Raw genomic sequence first — 27,580 nt, forward strand, 5'->3', positions numbered from 1 at the left:
TGAGAAAAAAAGACAAACAAACAAATAAACATGCACCGGTGATGTGTCTTCTGATAGAAACAGCAAAATTCCCCATTTTTGTAAAGAGCTTGGAACTTCTACAGTAGGGTTCTCTGGTATGCTGAATCTGATGGTGTGATTTTCATTAAGTCCTTTAATTTCAAGCGGTGTTTCCCCTTATTTAAAAAATCAGGCAAATTTTTCAGGCTCAACTTTCGATGGGTAACACTAAACTTGATGAATCTTATAAATTTGGAATCAGCATAATAAGGTGATTCTTTTGATGTGTCTATTATTGATATTAAAATTCCGTTTTTTAGAGTTTCGGTTACTATTGAACCGCTCCTTACAATTCGTTACTACGAACTGTTTGATAAGTGATTTTCTAGCCTAAGATGGGGGCAAATGATCAAAATTTAGGAGGCAGGGTATAACAGAGGACTTTCAGGAGTCTACGATGCATATACAGACAACTGTTTTTTTTTCGATTAAGGTGATTTTTAGGTTCATATTCCCCTCCCTATACCTTGGTATCCTATACCCGTGGATTTTGCTAAAAGTCTGTGAAAAACTAATACGGTTGTATTTTGGCTCCTCGGATGTGGTTCCCCAAAGTGACATGTTAAACAGACAATGTTTTGTGGTTCTTGATGATTCTGTCACATGTTTGGCCACCAAATATTTGAATTCGAAGTCAAGTGTCTTTTGCGTTTTTTTGTCACTTTTCAACGAAACGTTATTTTAATTATCACCTGAGATACAAATAATTGTAGACTGAAATGAAATGCAAGGAGTATGTTCAAACTGAGAGGTTAGTCTTGGTATAAGCTATCCTACCAAGACGAATAGAAGGAATGTGTTCCATAACTCCCATCCCAATCTCATTTTTTAGGTTTTACCCACTCATTGGTTTTCAATAAAAGGGAACTAATTTTATGTATTTTTTTTTTGCTGAGAAGGGAACGGGGAGACTTAGAAATTTGTGTTTTTTGGGGGGAGAGGAAAAAATTTGTTTATCCGATCCTCAAAGAAGAAAATGCACTACGGATTGTTTCCTTTGAATGCGTGTTATCTGAAACGCTCTTTGAACAATAAGAAATAATTGCATAGTTGGTAAAAATATCAGGCTTGGTGGGGCTCATACGGATGCTAAGCCCCTTTCCCCTGTGTAGGTGCCTAGTAGAAACAGATATACTTACAAACTACGTGCCATGGATCTGCAGGCTCTTACATATGATAGATTTGTAGCCTATTAGCCTATGCTTTAGAGATTTTTTTTTTAATGGGAATTGTCAAAATGTGGCGATGGGAACGGGTTAAAACTCTTCGGTCAACACATTTTTCTAACATTAAACAGCCAATTATTGTTAAGTATTTTGAAATTTTATTGGTCTATTTTTAAGTTGATTTTACCGTAGCGTAATTTGGATTGCTAAGTCACACATGATCAGTGAAGGAGAAATGGGGAGGTACAGCTCAAAATAGACAAGATGTCTCATTATTTCGCTGCTTATTGTCGTGGTCATGCCTAAAGGTTGTCTATGATTAACCGACGTCGATCTGACGTTATCGTCGTGGCTATGCCTTCTGATGTTGACATCGATTTGACATTATCTTCGGAGTCAAGGCTAAAGGTCGTGTCTGACGTCGACGTCGATCGGACGTTATCATCGCAGTCATGCCTAAAGGTCGTATCTAACGTGTTTACACCTTAGAAATATTTGAATGAATGTTTAAATAAACATATGAATGTTTACACCATAAACCGTTATATTAGCTGTTCTCGAAGGAAAAATGAGTAGGGGAATATATATTTAATTTTGGCTTGATCCTAATCTACATCAGCTTAGTGGAAATCTATAGATAAAAGTTCAAAAGTTAGAGGGAAAAGTTTGTCATTAATAACAAATGTTTCTAGATTTAACTTTCTAGTAATCTAGATATTTGATAGGATTCATTTCTGTGTTTCCCTTTATAGTGTTTTTTCTTTTTTTTTCCTTTTTTTGCAAAGAGAAGGCAAAATTGCTGTCATGTTTTCAGTTACCTATCTGACGTATGAAAAGATGCTAAAATTTTTTTTTAATGCGACAGTTCACTCTTTACCCTGAAAAACTACATTCGAATCTCATTCTTTATTTCAATCGAAAAAAATGAGTTTGTTTTTTCATGCAATTCTAATTTTATGGGGATTTCTAATAATAATATCCCCGTAAAAAACGAGAATTTTTCAGCACGATTATCAGTTTTACAATTTTGACTAAAAGTTATACAAAATTTGAGTAAGCCACAGTTATGGGGAGTGGGGTTATTACAATTTTTGGGTTTGCGCCTGAGAACTGAGGAAGCAATCCTATGAGCAAAAAATAAAACTAAAATAAATAAATAAATAAAAAATTGACCAAAGGACTACTATATTAGTTAGCCAAAACGGGCCTATTGTTCAAGAGTATAGAAATAAGAGAAATAGACTTCCGGACAATTTTGGATTAACAGCGAATTGTTAAACTTTACAGGGGTGGAGTCGTGAATTTTCCACAATGGAAATGGTTGATTTATACTTGTTTTGGTTGAAACGACTCAATTCATAACAGTACGTTTATAACTTGCAAAGAAGGTCGCTGACAGGAATTTCCTAATGTTTAAAGTTTAATTAAATGCTAATGCTATTTGAAAGGTAATTAATGCTAATTTAATTGGCTATCCTTTATAGTTTTTTAGTTATGAAACTTTGTTTTTATCCTGTTGCGAAATATTTTTTTTAATTGTATATAAGGCGGATTTCTTTACAGTGTCTTGTCTAAACAGTTTAGTGGCTTTCAAACTACTTATGTAATTTTCTATATTAAGTGGTTAAGTTACGTAACCTTAAGAGGCTGCAATAGCTTAAAAAATTGCCCTATCTCGTCGATTATAAACAGTTTTGTGGGGGCAAACTATTTAGAATTGATTGGGCGGTCTTGTCGTAACTTATAGAGCTTGGATAAGAGATCTCTAAAAACCGAATTATGTAATTTTCTATATTAAGTGGTTCAGTTATGTAACCTTAAGAGGCTGTGGTAGCTTAAAAGATTGCCCTATCTCGTTTATTATAAACAGTTTTGTGGGGGCAAACTATTTAGAATTGATTACTTATAGTATCTTATATAGTATCTTAGTATTCATAGTTTTCTATAAATAATAGTGTAAATAATAATATAATAGATAATATAATAATATAATATTATTATATACAGTTTAATATAATAATAATATAGTATAATATAATAATATGATAATAATATAAATATATTATTATCTGTTATCTTATTATTTATAGTATCTTATTATTTATAGTAGCTTAATAGATCTTATCGTAACTTATAAAGCTTGGATAAGAGATCTCTATAAACGACAGAAAACTAAAAACCGAAACTACGTTTCTGCAAATATCAGAAAACCAATTTAACTTCTCTCTTTTTGGGACGGAGATAAAGATATTCAGATTAAAAAAAAAACTTTCATTATTAGAAAATTCGAGTTTTTTTTTGATTGAACGGAGCTAAATTTTCAGGACAGTCCTTGAAAATATTCTGTCAAACCTTTTTAGAAAAGGTTAAAAATCAAAAGGAGGTGTCATTTCAGTAATTTGATCGTTTTGAACACCTTGTGGTGCTATCCGCCTTGATCGAAAACTTTGCCGATGCAGGCAACGCATTATTTCTTCTCTAGGTAAATTGAATAGGTAGTTCTTTACTTAACAATCAATAAGAAAAGATCCCTTATCAACTTCTACTAAAATTGCTTTGAGAGTTCCCTGTGGTGCTATCCGCATTGATCGAAAACTTTGCCGATGCAGGCAACGCATTATTTCTTCTCTAGGTAAATTGAATAGGTAGTTCTTTACTTAACAATCAATAAGAAAAGATCCCTTATCAACTTCTACTAAAATTGCTTTGAGAGTTCCCTGTGGTGCTATCCGCATTGATCGAAAACTTTGCCGATGCAGGCAATGCATTATTTCTTCTCTAGGTAAATTGAATAGGTAGTTCTTTACTTAACAATCAATAAGAGAAGATCCCCTATCAACTTCTACTAAAATTGCTTTGAGAGTTCCCTGTGGTGCTATCCGCATTGATCGAAAACTTTGCCGATGCAGGCAACGCATTATTTCTTCTCTAGGTAAATTGAATAGGTAGTTCTTTACTTAACAATCAATAAGAAAAGATCCCTTATCAACTTCTACTAAAATTGCTTTGAGAGTTCCCTGTGGTGCTATCCGCATTGATCGGAAACTTTGCCGATGCAGGCAACGCATTATTTCTTCTCTAGGTAAATTGAATAGGTAGTTCTTTACTTAACAATCAATAAGAAAAGATCCCTTATCAACTTCTACTAAAATTTGAAAGTTCCCTGTGGTGCTAGTAAAATTCGCTAATAGGCCCTTTGTATTTGGAACGTTCAGCCAACTATGACACTCATAAAATGATTTTTTAGGTATCAAAAAGGCCTTAAGCATATTCTTTCACACGTAGAATCTTAATATTACATAGTTGTAAAATCTTAAGGTATGATAATATGATAGGTTTACGACATAGTGTGAAAGTAACATTAGACCAAATTAGATTCTTTCGATTCATTGCCAATAAAATTTTGCTTTTGTCTTTAAGTCAACGCTGTCACTTTTAGGGAAATAATAATGGAAGCTTTGTTTTATTTGAGGGGGGAAGGTTTGCTTTTGACACAGGATTGTCGATGTGGAGAAGGGATAGAGCGCACCCACCCTAGATGTATTTATGTTTATAATCTTCATAAAAAAAAGTACTCTTACCAAAAACGAGCTCTTCTTTGGTAAAAAAAAATATACAATATATATAACAACAGAAAAATTTTCCAAAAATACCATAAACACACTACGCACGCCCTTACTTCCTCTCGCCTAGAAAAAAAAAACAAACGTATTTTACATAGAAAAAGACAACAACAATGGTGTGGAAAAAAAATGTATTCTACTTCACTCCAGACAAAAATAGAACGCCATTTCTGATATGTGTATTCTAAAGGTGTGCATGGTAAATCTTAAATGTTTTGTTATTTTGGTACATAGGGAATGCTTAATAACCGGTCCTAATGATCACGGTTTGAATGAATCTCTGATTTCATACTAATGTCTTTTACTTCCCAAAAGGTAAGGAAGACGGAATATCCTTTAAAATATACGCATCGGTGCTTCTAAGCTGAAGAGTAACTAAAAAAACCGTCGGTTTGTGTTTTTTTTTTTTCAAGTATTGTCTTTGTATTATTACTAGACTTGGTACTCTGTGCTTAAGCTGCTCTGCAACACTTTCTGTTCCATGCAAGTACTACAAATGTGCTGCCATCTAATGCTGTCCATTTGAGAATACGAACACCCATTTACTTTAGAAGCATGTGCAAGTCCCTAACGACAATCCTTTGAAACTGAGCGTTAAAGTATTTTCTACCTGTAATAAATAAAAAATGAGTTTTTTCAACTGAAAGTAAGGAGCAACATTAAAACTTCAAACGAATAGAAGTTGTTACGTATATGAAATGGTCGGCCCCTCCTCAACACCTTGCTCTTTATGCTGAAGTTTTTTTTAGTACTTTAAAGAAAGCTTCTTATTGTTCTTATTAAACGACTCTTGTTCTTCAGGAATCGTTCTTAAAGAATTGGGACAAAATTCAAACTTTAGCGTAAAGAGCTAGGTTATATACCTTCATATACGTAATAGTTTCTGTTTGTTTTAAGGTTTAATGTTTCTCTTTACTTTCAGTTGAAAAAACTTGTTTTTTTTTGTTTAATTCCTGATCGTTTTTTAAATAATGCCGTGGAATCTGGCCCCACATCGGAGAAACCCCCCCCCCCCCACGGAAGAGGGCGATGCCAAAATTCAATGACAAATTGAATTTACTATTAAATTGGGATATTTGTATAAAAAAAGGGTATCATGTGATGTTTCCTGTTGGAGTGGAACAGGGTCAACAACACAGTAGGTACATTTTACTGACCAACTTTTGGACAAGCGTTGGAAGGGATGTATAGAGATGCCCATTGTATCACCAAACCCTCAAAACATCCCTTCCCCAGCTATAGAAAAGTACTCTCCGGAAATCGCACTTGTTTCTGATTTTGACCCATCAGCAACGGACAAAATGCTCTGATATGCCTTACCCCCCAGAAGCGTTATTTATGTACATCTGTGCCCTGTGCTACAGCGATAAAGAAAATGGTGACCAAGAGGAATGTAATACTAGTTTGTGAGCTGTGAGAGAGAGGAGTGGGGTGATAAAATCCTTTTTCGGTAGATTTCCTTCAAAACTGTTCATTAACAAATTAACGATAATGATGGGAAGGAGTAGGGAGGGAAACTGAACAAAGTGGGTGGAGATGGAGATTGCACAGCTTTTATTGCCTTTCGTATCTTCATACTGAAATGAGTTGTTGGTATTTTACTCCTATTTTATAATGCTAATAGTTCGCAAATATAATTTTTTGCCTGTGGATATCAGCTTTCTATATACAAAATCTAATGGATTACGACGCAACAAGTTGTTTCTTTTTTTCCTTAGAATGATGCAACAAAACCGCGAAGAGATGTTTGAGGGCTTAGTAGATTTTAAAGGCCAAGAAATTTCGAGAAACGAAAGCAGAAAAAAAACTGACACCCACAGAAGGGATGCTAGCAAATGCTAAATCATCCTGAATGCACCAAGGATATCAAATTAAAAACTTTTTGCCCGTTAACCTGTCTTTGGTACCTGAAATATTTATCTGACAAATTAAAACTGAGATTTTGAAAACTAAAAATCTTTACCTAAAAAATGAGATTTTAAAAGACTTATCTTTTGGTTGTATTATGAATTTTTAAAGGTGATACCTAATGTTCATCAGTATTGACACATTGAACCGTAAAAATAAGTAAACAATACTAGTAAAATTTGACAAAGGTTTCGTCCGTAAAAATTCTGTTGAAAAAAATGTTGGTACTTACGTATTATATCGACCACACCCAAGAAGTTAAGTTAGGTTAATCATAATGAAATATACCAAAATATGATGAAAACATGATGTTTTATTAACAAAACTATGGAAACTACAACAGAGAATTATGGAAAGCAGGCCGCCCAGAACGCATAAATGTCAGTAAGAATCGCGTTGAAGTGTGCCTTCTGCCACCATTACCGCCTGCCACATGCACTCCACTAAATATGATTTCAAATGATGACAGGTTGTGCCTCAGTGCCCTTTATTACTCCTTCTATTTTTTTATAGGAGGAGGTTGAGATTAATAGCAAGTTTTTGTATTTGTAGAATTACGGATCAATCTGAACTCGCTTATTTTATTGATTGGAAGTTTGTTATTCTTCGGATACGTATTAATAGCATGCAGGCCGCGAATCGAATAGGTGCGGGTTTTGGTATATTTCATTACGATTGACCTAACTTTACTTCTTGAGTGTGGTCGATATTATACGGAAAACCGAGATGTTTATTCCCAAAGATAACTACACCTTCAAAGAAGCTGTACTTTCTTGACATGTTTAGTTTCATATGTTTCTAGCTTACTTTGGTGTTCTTTTACCCTCGTTTCACCTTTTTCTTTTTAATGTGGCACCATACTATTACCAATAAACATTACATAACTGTACATGCAGCTACATAACAATGGAGCATATATCCTAAATTTAAATTGGGTTACCACTTAACTCATTCAAATTTTCACATTATATTTTAACTGTCCTTGGTACCCAAATGGATTTTTTTGTGAGAAAGTTTTAATTTTTGTCAGGGCAGAATAAATATTTTATTGATTCTCACCATCATTGTGGAGAATAAGTTCCTGCTAAATGGTGCTCCGAGGGGTCCCCACTTTCTGCTATTTTGGGGTCTACATCTCTACATTTTGGTGGTACATCTTGGAGTGCCAAGTGTTAGGCACAGTTTTATCATTCTTGGCAAAGTTTCTGCAATGCTTGGCAGAGCCCTGACACATTTGGCAAACTTTTGCCACGTTTGACACGTGCATGTAGTGTGCGTGATGTTTCAACGTCAGCTATCTCTTGTGATGCTTATACTAAGAAACTAATTGTTAAAGAAACATATTGTTGTAATTTACAATTTTTATATTTGTACTGAAATTCCCGTTCTAGAATATTAATTTTTTTTTCATATATTGTTTTTGAAGTTTATCTTAATTTTCAGTTATTGTGTTGTAAGGGCCACTCTCGACTGCGTCATTATTAACACTTCGATGGTATCAATACAACCAGAATTACAGCTTCACAAATTTGATATGGTTTAAAATTTTTATTGTTTAAAAGATTAAACTCATGGTAGATAATTTGTAGCAACCATATATACAATTTAGTAATAAAATTAATATTGATTCACATCCATATATAGTCATGTAATCAGCGTTTTACGTGACTAGAACAAGTTTAATTTTGCTTGCCTTGCACCATCACCAGCTGTTGGGCCTTTACCAACTGCTTTTCATTGGGTATATGTAGAAATATGAATGATGCATTAGTTAACTTGACAACCTCTGAATAACTGGTTAATCCCGGAATTTACCAATCGTTTGGCTTATACAATAACATTATCCGGTAACAGTATAGTTTTTCCCACCTTTTGAACTAAACAGTATAGTAACAATATTCCTGCTTCATTATATTCAAAAATTCCTATATATTGAATTTTCAATATATTGAAGCTTTGCCCGCCTAATTTAGCCCGCCTAAATGCTTTAGATGGCCCCTCGGATTGGAAGTCTTGGTTCAATGTAATTAATAGCAGGAAGTGTGTGCCTGCTACAGATTCGATTATCGAAATCAGTGATTTTGTTGTTCATTTTACTCGTTTTTTTCTACATTTAATCATTCTATCCAGTCCATATTTTCTTCCTTATTGCATAATATTATTCCTCAATCTCTTCAGCAAGCCCATATATTGACAAAATCTGGTGGTGATATCTATTGGGCTTTAAAGAAGGTCAAGAAATCAATTGCTCCCGATATGGATGGTGTGGGTTACAATCTCTTCTGTCCATTATTGTTAGCACACATTCACCTCCTATTTCAAATGTGTTTAGCCCAGGTCGTTAGTTCCGGATAGTTTCCTTTCGGGAATCGTAACATCAGTTTTGCAAAAGGGAAAGGACGCAGATCAGTGATCCAGTTACCGACCAACTACGGTGTCCTGCTGCATGAGCAAGCTGTTCGAGAATGCCGTATTGCCTGAAATTTTGAATAAATGTGCTTTTTCTGATCGTCAAGTTTGGTTCAGAGTTGGTTTTGGTTGTTCTCAAGCCCGTCATATAGTTGGTCAGTTGCTAATCTCGCCAAAAATGCAAAAAGTTACTTTATTTTTGCTCGGTTGATATTTCGGGCGCTTTCGATAACGTTGTACATTCATAGGCGCTTCATTGCCTAGTTAGAGCAGGAGTCAATTCTTCCGTCGTAAAAGTTCTTCAATATTGGTATTTCAATTCATTGGTTCTGTTAAAATGGATGTCTGATGTATCTGAGCCTAACTCAGTAAAGAAGGGATTCAGGCAAGATGGTGTGCCGTCTCTCATATATTTTTAATACTCTGCTTGTGGACTGTTTGCGAATGCTGTCTCTTACTGTGTTTTAGATGCTATTAGAATGCTGCTGTTAATCACATTGCCTACACTGACGACGTACTGCTGGTTAGTCATACTGGTCAGGCCTCACAAAAAATCTAAAAGTTATGATTAATGCTTTGAGTATAATTGGACTTAGTGTAAATGCTTCAAAATGCGAGTTTTTGTGTTTTAATATTCCTAACCCTGCTCCTCCTTTACATGTGGTTACAATGCTACTCGAGTGTGTCTCAAAGTTGAAATGGCTTGGAATTACTTTTTCTGACACACTTTCGACTACATGCTCGTCTCTGGTTACTAGGGCTCTGCTGTGCATTCGCATATGGTAAAGTATCACCTAATAGAAGAAGAGAATCTAATATAAATAACAAAACAAAACAAGCAAATGGCCCGAAGCAAAGTTTGTTTGGGCTTACAACTCTAATACACATACAAATAAAAACAATACGAAAAAGAAGAAGAAAATAAAAAGAAAAGAAATGGAAAAGGAAGAAAAGGTACAGCCGCCGAGGCTTATGTAAACTTTTACATACCACATTCTACCACATTTTTGTTCTACAATTCTTTTTCTTTCCGGTTTTCAGTCTCTAATGCGGAATAAAGAATGTCTTAAGCTAAGGAGAGGATATTTTAAATATTGTAAGCTCTTGCTATATTTACCAAGATGGTACAAAAATCACAAGATTGTTTCTCATTTTGGACTTGCCGACCCCATAATGCTGCTTGACAACATCGCTAGGATCTGAGGGCCAATAATCCTAAGAAGATGTGTGTCAGTGATCTTCTCACTTATATTTTTCCAGATAAGGGTTCAGTGGATATTTTTATGTTATTTATGATGTGTTTTCCTTCTTATTTCCTTGTGGATTATATAATTTTTTTTACTCCGTATTTAATTTATGTCACTGCGGGTTACAAATAAACTTACTTAATTACTACAGCGAAAATTATGGAAATTAAGAATATGTATAAAAATACTCTGTAGGCCTATAGCTAAATTTGATTTTTAATTAAGTTTGTTACTTTTTTATCTAATAAAAGAACAAATTCCGGGGGTGTCAAATTCCAGCCATCCTAGTAGAGGGGTTAGCTCGCTGAATTTGCAATCCTATATCTTTTGGGTGGGGGTGCGAGTCCTAGTTTCGTCAATTATTCGGTTAGAGACAAACTACAGGGACCTGTAGTATGACTTTGTGAGCACAACCGGAGTCAATTCAGCTTGTTATGCGTACCTGGAGAAATATTTGGAAGGTAAGCAAGAAGGGTCCCAATAGGTGGTCCTCGATGCCCGGTGCACTTCCTGGCAGAAAGGCCATAAAACGGAGATCAGCACCCACGGTTTGGAATGTTAAGTCGGGTGCCACATCTTTTACCTTTTTTTCGTTTTAGTCAAATTCCAAAATCACTCCTCGCTCCTTTCTGAAATTGCTGAATTTTAATCAATTTGTCCATGTTTTCAGTTTTTTCCAAATAATAAGCCCTTTTTATTTTTTTTTTCCAGTGCCCTTTTTTTATGGGACTTGGTATTAACCAAGTGACATATAGCGATCGCAAATTCTGTCAGTCTGTATGTCTGTCGGTCTGTCCCGGTTTTGCTACTTTAGGCACTTCCAGGTAAGCTAGGACGATGAAATTTGGAAGGCATATCAAGGACCGGACCAGATTAAATCAGAAATAGTCGCTTTCCCGGTTTGACCATCTGTGGAGGAGGGGCCCGGTTAATTTGGGAAAAATAGAAAAAATGAAGCATTTTTAACTTACGAACAGGTGATCGGATCTCAATGAAATTTGATATTTAGAAGGATATCGTGTCTCAGAGCTCTTATTCTAAATCACGACCAGACCTGGTGACATTGGGGGAGTTTGGGGGGAACCTAAAATCTTGGAAAACGCTTAGAGTGGAGGGATCGGGATGAAACTTGGTGGGAAAAATCAGCAGAAGTCCTAGATAAATGATTGGCATAATTGGAACGGATCCACTCTATTTGGGGGAGTTGGGGGGAGGGTTAATTCTGAAAAATTAGAAAAAAACTAGGTATTTTTAACTTACAAAGGAGTGATCGGATCTTCATGAAACTTCATATTCAGAAGGACCTCGTAACTCAGATCTATTATTTTAAATCCCAACCAGATCCAGTGTCATTGTGGGGGGCAGTTGGGGGGGGGGGGGCGAAAAAATCTTAGAAAATACGTAAAGCGGAGAGATCAGGATGAAACTGTGTGGGAGGAATAAAAAAAAGTCCAAGATACGGAACTGACATAACCGAACCGGATCCGCTCTCTTTGGTGGGGTTGGGGGAGGGGGAATAATTCGGAAAAATTAGAAAAAATGAGGTATTTGTAACTTACGAACGGGTGATCAGATCTTAATAAAATTTGATATTTAGAAGGATCTTGTGGTTTAGAGCTCTTATTTTAAATTCCGACCAGATCCACTAACCTTGGGGGGAGTTGGAGGGGGAAACCGGAATTCTTGGAAAACGTGAAAATTGGGTTATCTTTATCTTACGAAGAGGTGATCGGATCTTAATGAAACTTAATATATAGAAGGATCTTATGTCTCAGATGCTCCATTTTTGACTCGAATTGAATCCGGGGAAAATTTTTTTGGAAAACGCTTAGAGTGGAGAGATCGGGATGAAGCTTGATGGGAAGAATAAGCACAAGTTCTAGATACTTGATTGACATAATTGAAACGGGTCCGTTCTCTTTGGAGGAGCTGGGGGTGTTAAGTTGGAAAAATTAGAAAAATTAGGGTATTTTTAACTTCAGAACGGGTGACCGGAACTTAGACATTGGGGGGAGTTGGAGGGGGAAATCTTGGAAAACGCTTAGAGTGGAGGAACCGCGATGAAGCTTGGTCGGTAGAATAAGCAAATGGCGTAGATACGTAATTGACTTAACCGTACTGGATTCGCTCTCGTTGGGGTAGTTAGGGGTGGGGTTCTGTGCTTTGGCGAGTTTGGTGCTTCTGGGCGTGCTAGGACGATGAAAATTGGTAGGCGTGTCAGGGAGCTGCACAAATTGACTTGATAAAGTCGTTTTCCCTGATTCGACCATCTGGGGGCTGAAGGGAGAGAAAAAATTAGAAAAATTGAGGTATTTATAACTTATGAGTGGGTGATGGGATCTTAATGAATTTTGATATTTAGAAGGATCTCGTGACTCAGAGCTCTTATTACAAATCCCGTCCGGCATAAAGCCTCTGATTTCCCTTTTAAATCAATCTATTGATTCTTAGAATTTTGTTTGAACTCCTACCATATGAGCTCTTTGCTCTTGGCTCTTCCAGTCTCGTCACAAGTGCCATATAAGCTCTTAGCTCTTGTTTCATTTTGTTTTTAAAATTACCCGAGGAATCTTTGTATGTTGTCTACAAACAAAACCGCAGAATTTTCGGTCCGATTTTTTTCCAGGAAGAGTTCTTTCGTCTCTGATCTGCCTCTGATCTGTATTTCGCCTCTGATCTGCCTGTTTTCTTGTGCTTTGAGCCTCTTAGGGACTTAGGCTCACGGGAAATTAGAAAGTTCTATGTTTAGGAGAAAGGATGAGACGTACAAAAGATTGGGTCTCTTAAACATATTCCCCAAAAAGGGCCATCAATTTCTACTGAAAAACATTTGTCCAGCCTCAGTCAAGGGAACCCCTATACATGGAAATTGTTTGAGAAAAAAAACATTTCGCACAAAAAGGGCCTAATTTTTTCCTCATCGACCAGTATTCACTTTTTTTTCAGCTAAAGCCAAAAAGTGTGACTAGATAATATCTAGTCACACTTTAGGCATATATTATATGCATTTGAATGTTTTTGATCATCTCAGACCAAAAGACACATTACCCCGGAAATGGAATCATGATTCCGTGATTCCAATCGGCTTGAAATTCACATTCACAAGTTCCTGGGCCAGATAGACCTCTATGCAGGAAAAATTGAAACTAATTTTGTTTCTTTGCTAGATTGAAACTAATTTGTTGCGGCTCTGAAATGCGTGAGACTTACAGGATGTGTTGACAGAGATACCAGAAGTCATTTTGAAGTTTGGCTGGATTGATGTTACACCTAAAAATTGCGGAAGCATTTTGTTTTACTGTGATTGGCCTAAACTTACAAGGCATGTAGACTGGACCAAGCGAAGTCCCCTTGGTCCAGTAAATGAAGAAGAAACAACTTTCTAAAAACGGCTTACATCAATTCGTCATCGAGAAATATCTGAAAGAACATTATTTTTTCTCTGACTGAAAAATATAGTGAAAGAATTGGGGTGAATTGATTCCTAGAGATCAAAATAGGTCCATATTTATTGAGTCACTGATGGTTTTGTGTCTTGGTGGGTACCTCAACCCGGCAAAACGAAGCTACGGGGGGGGGATGTTAGAAAAAATATTGGGTTACATCGATCCGTGACACCCGAAAACTGGTCAAATATTTTTTTCGCCGACTGGCTTGAAACTTTCAGGGTAGTGAGACTGAAAGAAAAGATTTTAATGAGGACAAAGCAATTTGAAAGAAAAGTTGGGCTATATCGAATTTAGCGCCAGAAATTCGTTTTTTTTTCGCTACTCGCCTTGAAAATTCCAGGGTTTGTAGACATGACCAGAGGAATCTCCCTTGAGATAAAAATGAATAAGGGAGCAATTCCTGATTAACTGATTCGTGACGTTAACTTTATTAAAAAAAAGAAAAAATCGATTTTTTTTTATATGAGAGGCATTAATTAAAACAAACAAACATTTTTATAAAGTTATTCTAATAAATATATTTTATATATATTTATAAAATATAATTAATAAAATATTTTAATTAAATGATGGATATAATACGTGTATATTCAAGGGTGTCTTCATGACGGGGATTGGAACGGCATAAGCCGTATAGCAGACAGAAAAATTATGCAAAACGTTAATTTGTATTATTTAAAATTCCTATCACCATCCAATACAAATCTTATAGAAAGAACGCTAAAAAAAAAAAAAAAAAAAAAAAAAAAAAAATAAAAAAAAAATAAAAAAAAAAAAAAAAAAAAAAAAAAATGCAAAACTACGGCTGATCAAACAATTGACTATATATTCAAAGTTTACCTATAATTTATATTTCTATCGAACATTTTAATTCCAACATTTAAAAAAAGCTGATACAACTTTGCTCACGTTCCTGCAATTAAATAATAATAATAGTACCGTGTCTTTTAAGAAATGTGTAGATATTAGTTTAAGGAAAACTTTTCTAAGAAAAAGTGGTTAATTTAAAGCTTTAAACGATCAGAAATAAAATTTTAAAGTAAACCAATCTTAAAAGTAGAATAAATTAATAGTTGAAAAGAAGCTTAATTTTTAAAAATATTTTTTTTGAATTTTTAAAAACCCTGGTTTTTTATATTTTAAATTCTTCAGATAAAGATCATTAACCTAATAAAATAAAAAATCTTTCGAAATGGCTAACGTTTCATTGTAAAGTTTTGGCAATCTAAACCTGTCATTATAATAAATTAGTTATATTAAATTAATCAAATTCACTTTGTATTCTGAGCCTGTGAAGTACCAAAATATTCCTCCATTAATTTCAGATCCTAAATTAGCTTCCAAACTTCATTTTTTACATTATTGTTAATTTTTTAAGGTTTTGAATGGATCATGGCTAATGTCAACTCGAGTGGAAGAATTTTCTCTTTGAGTGTCTTTCTAGGATAAATTGGCGTGTCATGGAATTCAAATTAAGTAAATAAGATATGTTTTATCAAGGCAACATTCCAAACTACCTTGTTGAAGTCTTAACTATGCAAAAAACGTGATGACAAACAAGATTAAACAAATTGCAATTTGCGCTTTAACAAAACCTAACATAGTTTTTCACAGGTGGACATGACTTTTGTGCCTCTGACCATGTTTTAGTGGTTCTGATCCGGTATAGAGTTTTTTTTCTTTGCTTCCAGTGTTGCCAGACGGGACACTTTTTTTTAACTGGACCTCATAACTTAGTCTTTGGCACGTTATGCTCGAAAAATTGTGCTCTTGGTGCATCTTTTGTTTTCTTATTATGCCATCTTATGCCAAGGGGCTCTCAGAAATTTTTTACACCATGTGGTGCATGCCAAACATAATGGAACTGTTCCAATCGTTTCGGGAAGTGTGTCAAGTGTTTTTGGGACTGTGCCAAGCGGGGTGGAACTGTGCCAAATATGGCGGAGTTCTGTGGTAATCGTGATCCCCCGAGATGTACACCAGGCGACTCGAAGTGAGCTCCACCTCGTCTTATGCGAGGTGTTTATTGGTACTTTTGTGTACTGATTAATAGCTCTTTTTGGTGTTGATTATAAGCACCCTCCGACTTTGCAAAGTATTGTAATTTGTCCTTGGTATATTCTTCTCAAAGAGTCACTGAAGGCATTTTGGGGCTTATCATCGGTAAGATGTTATTGGATCTTGCATTTATGCATATATGTATTACACTTTGGGATCTCAAAAATAAGAAGTTATTAAAGTACCAAGGACAGTGAAAATGAATTCTGAGTGTTTTAATTGGTTATGTGGAAACTTGCTCAACCATATATATCTCAAAGAAGAGGTAGCTATCCGGTGCAGATTTACTTGTCTTTGGGAGTCGATAGATAGTTAATGATGGAATTTTTACGGACGAAAAGCATTGCCAAACTGAACTAATTAGTTTTGCTTATTGATTTTCACGTTTCAAAGTGTCAACACAGATGAAAAATAGTAACGCCCGTGAAAATGTAGTAATTATAATTTGAAACAATGTAATTTGAATTATAAAATAATAACTTCAATTATAAACTGGGAAACATCGAGAGTATGCCCAGTTTCTGCCGCCAGGTCCACCTGCTCGGAGCATCACGTGTGCCGGATAGTTTTTCCACGTTTAGCACAGTTCTGCAACATATGACATACTTTTGTCATCCTTGGAGGCGCCACCTGGTGTATGTGGTTATTGAAAGTCGGCATACCCTAGAAACACACTACTTACATTACTTATAGGTTTCTACTATATGGAAACACAAAAATCTGCTTGTTAAGCATTTAAAACCGCGGAAATAGTTTCAAATTACCTTTTACAATAACGGTAATTATGAAACATAAAGTTTTTTTTAAATATCACGTTAGATTTTAAAAGCGAACACTTAACGCTATTCATTGACGATGAAAAAAGGATGACAGAGGAAAATCTAACAGGCATTATTATACCTTATTTGTAAGCACCCCTACTTTCGGTTGTTGAACAAATCGGTGTGCAGTGTAATTGGTAAAATTGTAAAAGCAATTCTCACGCTTAGGCTATTGAGGCCAGCTACATACGACCTAAGAGTATGGGAAAGCAAACAGAGAAGAACTTCGTTCGTCTCTAACTGAAAACAGCACGCGTGACCTATTTTAACCCAACACATTTATTATTAATATTATTGTTCACGACGCCAGACACCTAAAGTTATCTCATATGCCGCCATTCAATTTTGTACTTATCGGTTATGTAGTAAACACTCGGGAAGTGAAGTTCGATTAATGCTAATGAAATCAAACAAAATATGATGAAAAGATAGTTTAGAAACAAATTTGGGCTATATTTTTGCAAATTAGGGGGGGGGGGCATAGCATGTATTAAATTCGTGACCTAACCAAACCAAATACCAACTACATACTTAAATAAGATACTGCTACAATTTATTTTCCAACCAAGCCACAGCTAATTGTGTGGTATAAAGAAGTTGCTTGACCAGTTTCTTGTGTCATGTTCGCATCATCCGCGATCGAAATTCTATAGTGTTTATTATATAGCCGATAAGTACCTGTAAAGTGGGGTACCTGAATAACCTTTACAGGACTTGTAAAGTGGGATAATCGAGCTGGATGGAAAAAGGTTTTTACAGCGAAGAGTGACTCCAAGCTTTCTTGCGCAGGAGGTTCTCACCCGATCAAGACGGTTATTCAAAGAGAGATCGGTTGAAAAACGAGTTCCCAGTAGACGAAGCTCGTCGACTCTCTTTACAGTCTAATTTTTGAAAATGAAACTATGATATTTACGCGGCACCTTTGATCGGGTAATAAGAAGCTACCGCCAACTTTCTGAAATTTTTCTTTTTGTCATTTAAAAATCAATGAAGTTTCTTAGGAAGTATCTCATTTTTGTCAGGGTTGCCGATTTGAACCATGAAGATAAATGTACAAAACCAACTAGTTATATTTGACCACAATTTTCGCTCGTAAAAAAAAAAAAAAAAAAAAAAAAAAAAATCATTGACTCTCTAAGAAAACTACACGTTGTTAAGTGGATTGGTCTTATGTGTTCTAAGCTTTTTTTTTTGAATTTGGTGCTCACTACTACCAAAATTTGTATAATTACAAGTGAAGATCTTTTTATTAAAAATTGAATGCGCATTTTCCTCCAGTTTTAAGATATAGGCCTATTAAATAAATAAGAAGTTTTTTCAACTGAAAGTAAACCATGACATTAAAACTTAAAACGAACATAAATTATTCCGTATATGAAAGGGGCTACCCCCTCTTAAACACTTCACTCTTCATGCTAAAGTTTGACTCTTTGTCACAGCTCTACTTTTTAAAGGAATGAAAACTTTAGCGTAAAGAGCGAGGTGTTGAGGAGGGGGCACTCCCTTTCATATACGGAATAATATCTGTTCGATTTAAGTTTTAATGTCGCTCCTTACATTTTATTGAAAAATCATTTTTTTAGATAATGCCAGGTAACCCATGAGACTCCAAATGATGTACAAGAAAACTAATCAATCAAAAAGTAATAAATGAAACTAGATGTTTATATTGCAAATTAACTTTATATTCTTGACTTTCCCAATTTCCCATGTGCCTTTGGCTGTTTATTCTTCTTCTTTTTTACAGTCAAGGTCTGAAACATTCTATTATATTATATATTTTAATTATATGCTGATTTTTTGATTACATAAACTGCTTTTAAAATATTCAAACATTACTTTGTTAATTTTCTGAAGCTAACAGTTGAAACTTGGTCAAGTTTAGACCAACTAAATAAGTTTTTGGGAAAAAACTTTAACTTCCACTATACTTTACCCCCAGTCCCCTAATGTCCCATGCATTTTGCCATGTGTCACTCTTGTTTTAACTGTATACCCATAAATTGAATCAATGATTACAAAATCAAGAAACAGAAACACACACAAGAAACATGCCAATTGGGTAATATAATTTCTCACTAAGGAGGGGGGAAAATTCGTTTGATACAGGTATTAATATAAAAATTCCATTTTGATTCGTTTACAACTGACCCACGTCGCTCCTTACTACAGTTCGTTACCGCAAACAGTTTGATATGGTATCTTTCCAATTGTCTGACAACTTTCTACTTAACCATCCAAATTGTCAATTTTTTTTTTTGAAAACTTAGCCTACCATTAGATCGCATTCAGTACACACATAGTGTCCGCATTAATAGTCTGTCTTCTGAGCTGTGACTTTGAATTTGGCGTATTTCAAAGTTCAGCCCTTGAACCGTAAGGTCACTCTTCTTACTTTTTGTGAGCAATTAAGACATTATTTTGCACACATTAAAGTCAGCATCTATGACCTGGAGAAGTATTAAATAAAAAAAAACTATTTTTTTTACCTGAAAGTAAGGAGCGACATTAAAACTTAAAACGAACAGAAATTACTCCATATATGAAATGGGTTGTCCCCTCCGCAATCCCTCGCTCTTTACGTTAAAGTTTTTAATTGTTTTAAAAAGTAGAATTGTGGCAAAGAGTCAAACTTTAGCCTAAAGAGCGAGGGATTGCGGAGGGGACAACCCATTCCATATACGGAGTAATTTCTGTTCGTTTTAAGTTTTAATGTCGCTCCTTACTTTCAGTAAAAAAACTAGTTTTTTTTTATTTAATTTCTGAACGTTTTTGAATTAATGCATGTTTGATTTTGGCTCTTCACACATAAGTTATTAAAATGAAATTTGCATATTAATTCTTTTTTTGGCTAAATGGCTTTCTCTTAGTTTTGATCAGACGATTTTGAGAAATAAGGGGTGGGGAAGGAGGCCTAGTTGCCCTCCAATTTTTTGGTTACTTAAAAAGGCAACTAGAACTTTTAATTTTTAACGAACGTTTTTGTTAGTAAAAAATATACGAAACTTAAGAATTAACTTACGTAACAAATTTTTATATTCTTATATTTTTATTATGTATATGAGGGGGTTTGTCCCCACGTTAATACCTCGCTCTTTACACTAAATCTTAAGTTTTGTCCCAATTCTTTAAGAATGATTCCTGAATCAGAAAGGCCGTAGAATAAATAGTTGAAATTACTAAAAATACTTTAGCATAAAGAGCGAGGTATTTATCTCCTCCTAAATACCTCGCTCTTTATGCTAAAGTATTTTTAGAACCCCTCATATGAGTTATAATCTCTGTTCCTTTTAAGTTTTAATGCTACTCCTTACTTTCAATTGAAAAAACTTTTTCATGTTTATTTTTTCAACATATCCCCCTCCCCTCAATCCCACCCCCAAACCAAAAAATCCCCCTGGAAACGTCTGTACACTTCCCAATAACCATTACTATATGTAAACACTGGTCAAAGTTTGTAACTTGCAGCCCCTCCCCCACAGTCCCAATATTTATTATGGCTTTCGACTATGCGGAACAAAATGACTATCTCAAAATATTGATCCGTTGACTTTGGGAAAAAATGAGCGTGGGAGGGGGCCTAGGTGCCCTCCAATTTTTTGGTCACTTAAAAAGGGCACTAGAACTTTTCATTTCGGTTAGAATGAGCCCTCTTGCGACATTCTAGGAGCACTTGGTAGATACGATGATCAATGAAAAAAAAAAAAAAAATCACGCACCCGTGATCTGTCTTCTGGCAAAAAATACGAAATTCCATATTTTTGTAGATAGGAGCTTGAAACTTCTACAAAAGGGTTCTCTGATACGCTGAATCTGATGGTGTGATTTTCGTTAAGATTCTTTGACTTTTAGGAGATGTTTCCCCCATATTTTCCAAAATAAGGGAAATTTTCTCAGGCTTGTAACTTTTGATGACAAAGACTAAATTTGATGAAACTTATATATTTAAAATCAGCATGAAAGTTTGATTCTTTTGATGTATCTTTTAGCATCAAAATTCCGTTTTTTAGAGTTTCGTTTACTATTGAGCCGGGTCGCTCCTTACTACAGTTTGTTACCACGAACTGTTTGATTTGTACCAATGTTTGCTGACAGCGCTTCCATAACTTATTAAAGTGTGAAAGGACACTGATAGTGCTTATATCAGGTGAACAGGATGGTTTGCCCCCAGTCTCCCATTGCACTTTCTGGCTGAACAACTATAAAAACGGAGATCAGCACCGCCTGTTTGGACCTTAAGAGGCGTGTGCCGTCTTACTTACTTATTTTATTTTGCCTGAATATGGATCGTCTCACATCTCATTAAAAAGGCGTATTAAAAGGGCTTTCCCAAATCACATCTCAAAGAGTAAAAATAGGCTTGGAAGCTTTTTGGTAGATTAGGTTTGTGTTCAAGTTTTTTTTTTATAATAAAAAAAAAATTATCATTTAAAAAAATTATAATATTATAAGATTATAATTAAAATTTATAACTATTTAATAAAAATGATAGTTTACAACATGTAGGGGACAAGGGTATGTTTTTTTATTTTTTAAAATAAAATACCTGAAAAGGTGTTTTTTCAAAATGTATGAGGGGGAAATGGGTGTCATGGTGCCGCTGATATTAGGTTAAAACCAAAGGAATCAATTTTTTTTATATATTTTAAGGATTCGAAGACTAGTAATTATTTCCTGGCAATGGATACAGGAAATTTGTTCTGTGGGAAGTTATTAAACATCAAAAAGTCAGTTAAGTACTTTGCTGTGTTGCTCGATAAAATATTAACATTTAAAAATCCTATTGAACCATTATCCCGAATTCTAAATCACAATTAATATATATTGCATAAATTGAAACATTTTTCTTGTATTTATACTCTGTTAAGTCTATTTTTCTATTACTCATTCTCAAGTTTTGTACTTTGCATCTCTATGGATTACGTTATTTCCCATTCATCCAAAATTTTGTTAGAGTTACCAAAGTAACGCAGTTTGAGTCCGCTAAAGACGTAAGAAAGGCTTATGAGCAAATTAAAATTCTACCCGCAGCTGGCCTTGGGGATTTATGTTTAAATGTTAAAAATATAAATTTTCCGATTGTTTTCCGAAGTCCATTATCTGCACGTCACGCCAAAGCTATAAACTTCAGGCTCCTCTGACCAACCAGAACAAAATTTTCCTTTATATATAGGGGGTTCAAAGCTTCGAATACTTTAGATGACGAAACACAGAAATCTATTAAATTGTTCTTTTTTGAAGGGATCAGGTACAAATTATACTCAAATAATGACTTAGCAAGACTTAGCAGCTTCTCTTGTTTGAATTTAAGATTAGGTTTCGCGTCTGAACTGCAGTAAGGATCTCTGTCTCTCTCTCTCTCTCTTGATTTTCTTTTTGTTTTTTTTTCTTCCTTTTTCAAGTTATGTTCATTAAATTTTTCCCTTCCCATTGGCAAGCTCTGTTCCTTGGGTGGATTATTTATTATGTTGTGTGTTTGATTTAAATAAAGGATTTCTCAAAAACAACTACCCCTATCTATCGTTATGCAGCCCAATCATAGAGATGTATGGACAAACTTAAATCGAGATATTCGTATTTATTCTGTCCATCTGTTTTTTGTTTTAATTTTTTAATTTTGCTTTAAAAGCTGAAGAGCAGAGAGTTCTGAATTTTATTTCTGAATTTTATGAATTCAATTAATTTCTATTAATTTAATTCTATTATTTCTATTATTTATTTCTTCTATTATCTATTTATTTCTTTTATTATCTATTTAATTCTATTATTTATTTCTATTAATTAATTTCTATTAATTTCAATTAATTTCTGAATTTTACACACTGGTTGGGAAACTAATGGTAGCAGGGCGTATCCAGGGGGCCAGTTCCCGGTTTGATCCCCTTCCCCCTCTATCCTTTCTCTGACCCGTACATTGTAACAATAGTTCGTTTAAACAAATTTTGCACACAGCAGTCTTGATAATCGATAATCACTGATATTCTTTTGCCCCCCCCCCCCCGAACAAAATTTGACTGGCACTGGATACAGCCTTGATTGGTAACCTAGTTAGCAAAGTAGTGGTACTAGGAAATTAGTACACCTGATAGACATTCGATGAACATCACATAAACCCGTATACTACAGCTTTCATTCAAAAGTATTGGATTAGCATGCAAAACTTATAATAACAACCTGTGAGGCTAATTACCTGTAGAGCAAATACATTTAAGTATGAAGCACTAATTTAAATATACCTGACCTTCATAAAATAAAAGTACGCATGAGAGAACACGCGATGGCTTCTGCTATAGGAATTATAGATGACGGTTTCGTTCAGCTGAATGAATAAAATTCCACATAATCGTCCACTTATGAAAACCGGTCAGAAACAATGTCATAGGTTCGCATGACGTATTCTATTGAAAGACTACCCCTAAGCAGTTTAGATCCTACTTTCTAGGGCTATCAAACAGTTCGTGGTAACGAACTGTAGTAAGGAGCGACCCGGCTCAATAGTAACCAAAACTCTAAAAAATGGAATTTTGATACCAATAGCTAAAACACCCCCTAAAAGTCATAGACTCTTAACGAAAATCACACCATCAGATTCAGCGTATCAGAGAACCCTACTGTAGAAGTTTCAAGCTCCTATCTACAAAAATGTGGAATTTTTTGCAGATCACAGATGCGTGTTTATTTGTTTTTTTGTTTTTTTTGTTGTTTTTTCCCCCAGGGGTGATCGTATCGACCCAGTTGTCCTAGAATGTTGCAAGAGGGCTCATTCTAACGGAAATGAAAAGTTCTAGTGCCCTTTTTAAGTGACCAAAAAATTGGAGGGCACCTAGGCCCCCTCCCACGCTAATTATTTTCCCAAAGTCAACGGATCAAAATTCTGAGATAGCCATTTTGTTCAGCGTAGTCGAAAACCCTTATAACTGTGTCTTGGGGACGACTTACTCCCCCACAGTCCCCGTGGGAGGGGCAACAAGTTACAAACTTTGACCAGTGCTTACATATAGTAATGGTTATTGGGAAGTGTACAGGCGTTTTCAGGAGGATTTTTTTTGGCTGGGGGAGGGGTTGAGAAGAAAGGGATATGCTGGGGGAACTTTCCATCGAGAATTTGTCATGGGAGAAGAAAATTTCCATGAAGGGAGAGCAGGATTTACTAGCATTATTTAAAAAAAACAATTAAAAAATAAATATGAAAAAGCTTTTTCAGCTGGAAGTAAGGAACAGCATTAAAACTTAAAACAAACAGTAATTATTGCGAAAAAATGCGAATTATGTTTTGATTATTCATTCCTCTGCGGAGAGCCAAAATCAAAACATGCATTGATTCAAAAACGTTCAGAAATTAAATTAAAAAAAACAAGTTTTTTAAACTGAAAGTAAGCAGCGACATTAAAACTTAAAACGAACAGAAATTACTTCGTATATGAAAGAGGCTGCTTCCTTATCAACGCCCCGCTCTTTACGCTAAAGTTTTTTACTGTTTTAAAAAGAAGAATTGAGAGAAAGAGTCAAACTTTAGTGTAAATAGCGGGGCGTTGATGAGGAAGCAGCCTCTTCTGAAACCGTCTTCGGGGGAAATTTTTTTTGTCAAAGCCACATGTTAACTCCTTCTAGGAGAGGTCAGCACATGTATAAAAGTCTAGTCGTTACTCACGATAAAGGACAAGCCCCAAATATTGTGCTTATTACTTTAAGGGGCAAATATCCAGTATTATTTCAAGCTGCACATCTATTTAAAGCCCTTTCTGAGAGGGGGTATTCATTAAATAGAATCTGTTGGTTGCCTCAAATGGAGGTCGAAAAATGGATAAAACTTTGTCAGGATAGGGATAGTGGCGTATATAACACACACACACAAACACGTAAAAAAAAGAGAAAAAAAATGGAGAAGAATTTCAATATAAGCTGGCTGCGAGGATTAAAAGGAAAAATAGGATAGTTTAGTGCAAGCTGATATGTAGGATGAAAAAGTTTAATAGAAAAAAGGGTAAATCTGGAACGTATATTTTTCGGGAGCCAAGATTTTTAAGGGGCAAATTTTTAGAGCATATAAATCTCTTGCCTCTGGAAATTTGGAAATTTGAAAATCATCTATCATAATAATATATATAAAATCCTATATGCTTGCCCCCTTTGTGGGGAGTATGGGGATGACCTGGAACATTTTATGAGTAATTGGAAATTTAAGGAATAGCCTGGGGAGAGGGAAGCACCACGACTCCCACGTATCTTGGAGACCTCTTCTAGGGAGCTAATTATTGCGATGGAAGGTTTTATAGAGACTGTTTTAAGGGACGGAACTTATGATTTCGAAGTGTTTAGTGCTGCTGTTTACTTTGTTCAATTCATTTATATATATATATATATATATATATATATATATATATATATATATATATATAGTAAATGAAAATTGGAAATATGTTTGGTGGTTTTGCAATTTTTAAGTCATGACAGACTTCATACCTGCGTTAATTTTTAAATGCAAATTTTGTAAAACAAACCTTTTGACAAGAAGCATTTTTTAAACCTTGTTTCTGAGAAGGAAAATTTTAATTGGGTTCTACAAAGAATATTTATTTACGGAATTTATAAAAGTGGATCCTGAATTTAAACGGAACAACTCATCAGAAATGATGTAACACAGGTGCAAATTGAGGTGCAAATTAGGTGCACACACAGGTGCAAACGGATGCTATTAGATTCTTCAGAAAAAAAGTCACTAATAATGAAGAGCGTACAGGGGCACTGGTTGGTGAGAAAAACTTACGAAAAATCCTTTCCCTCCTCCAACTAGATTTTCGTGAAATTGCGCCCTTGTAATTTGATGTTTTGGACTAAATGTTAAATTTGAAAATCCCCATGTAGCAAAACAAATATCAATATTTGTCAATGAATCACTAACTCAGAGGAACATATCCATTTAGAACTTTTATACTTGAGTTCAAGTTCATTGATTCCTAATATTACTCCATATTATTCCTAATTCATATTAATGACTTATTAAGATGCTTACGTCCTAATGACATCTTAGCAGTAGTTTCATGGATAAGTTTTGCTGGCTAATTTCGGGGCAGAATCACACTACCCTTGAGTTTGCACAAGTATGTCAGGGCTCATCCATAACTGTCTCATTTCGTTTTTTGTTCTTTGTATGTTATGGTGGAAGAATTTCTGTTTATGAGAAACTAATCAATTTGTATATTATTTATGTTTATATATATAAAATCAGTTTGACATAAATTGTGTAGATATATACATATGTATGTCTGTGCATGTATGGAAGTACTATTTTTAAGGTGTTGCTTTCATGCTTACGCCGACTCAGCATATGCTCGACAACTGGAAGAAAACGAGGGGGAGAATGGAGACAGTGCTTCTGTAGCCGAAGCTTATGTTGCATTGGATAGCATCGAGAAAGTTCAAGAATGGCGAAGCTCTCACAATGGACATAATGGATCAGCGGCCCCTTTAAATGGAGGTAAATATTTTGATGTTTTGGTTTTTTGGAGAGTTTCCAAAAAATTTAACCAAGTTTTTCTCAAAAAGGGGATCAGCAGAGTAATGTAAACAAGGAGGATCAATATGCCACTTGACTTAGGCAGAGGCGTAGCTCCAGCATTTTCATCAGGGGGGAGAGGGCCCAAATTCAGAGACTCGAGGGGCATGAATTATCGGGGGATATTTTGTTTTCTACGTTAGCAAGTTTTATTATGTTTACTATTGTTAACCTCTCATAACATGCTCGCATGCTTGTCCTATGTTTGGTGGCAGTCTCAGTGGCATAATTAACTCAATCATGTTGAAAAATTTGGCTTCTAAAAATGTCGACTTCTCTCTCAGTGAACATAAAAGATTTGTCTCTCTTTTAAAAGGAGGTAAATAATTTGATTCATATAACAGAATGTTTACTTTAATCCACCAATTAAATACCTCTTATGTTCGCTTAATGCTTCATTCGGCCTCTTGCCTTTTGCTGGTTTGTACGCTCCGATATAGTATTTTTAAAAAATCGATCAGCAAAGGCGTCAATTTATGTCGATAAAAACTCAAGTCACTTCAAAACTCAAGTAAAACTCAAGTCACTTCAAAACTCAAGTCACTTCAAAACTCAAGTCACTTCAAAAGCATTTGGAAATGGTAAATAAATTCCATTTGGAAATGGTAAATGGTAATAAATTCTATTTCTCATTCAACATCCTTTTCAAGAAATTTTCAGTAAGATCCATCCTAGCGTTGGTAGTATTTATGTACCCAGAAGCTGAAGACCCCTCTCCCAATAGACTTGCTTTTAAAAATGTTGTAAATATTGAAGATAAACCGGTGTTTTATTGAGTTTGGACCAGAAAATGTTTTTGGCCATCTGTAAAGCAAAAATGTTCGTTTTAGTCCCCCCCCCCTAAAGAAATAACAGCTCTCTGGGCTTGCTTTTTGTTGATGCAGTGAATCCATCGTAACATCGCTCGAATTGATTACAATTATAATGAAAATGCATTAAAAACTAGTAAAGCAGTTTTAATAGGACAATGAAAAAAAACTGCTAATGCAAAAATAATGATGAAAGTCTGAACGTTACGTTTTCACTACAATTATAGGCTAAAAGGAAAAGTCATGTGCTATAAAAAATTATTTTTGCATTGATTCTTCCCCAAGAATTTTATCGGATGAAAAATCTTTCGAAAAGCGTCGTCAGAAGTCAATTCCCATGTGGGACAATCCCTCAGCTGAAGCGATCCCTAGAAGCAGGGCCATATCCAGTATTTTCCTGGGGGGTGGGGTCCAAAGGGATTTTTTCCTGGGAGGATTCACAAAAAAAACTTAAAAAATGCACAAAAAGTTTAT

The 27,580-nt window shown here is 35.0% G+C and overlaps 1 protein-coding gene across 1 annotated transcript in view; it reads left to right on the plus strand.

Moving 5' to 3' along the window:
* LOC136027878 (uncharacterized) overlaps positions 1-27,580 on the plus strand; it is a 93,056-nt gene that overhangs the window by 10,996 nt on the left and 54,480 nt on the right. Inside the window, exon 2 of the mRNA XM_065705294.1 lies at positions 26,038-26,219. Coding sequence (XP_065561366.1) covers positions 26,038-26,219 — 182 coding nt within the window. The remainder of the gene's footprint in view (positions 1-26,037; positions 26,220-27,580) is intronic.

The sequence above is a fragment of the Artemia franciscana genome, chromosome 6 (assembly GCF_032884065.1).
Source record: "Artemia franciscana chromosome 6, ASM3288406v1, whole genome shotgun sequence".
Classification (NCBI taxonomy): domain Eukaryota; kingdom Metazoa; phylum Arthropoda; class Branchiopoda; order Anostraca; family Artemiidae; genus Artemia; species Artemia franciscana.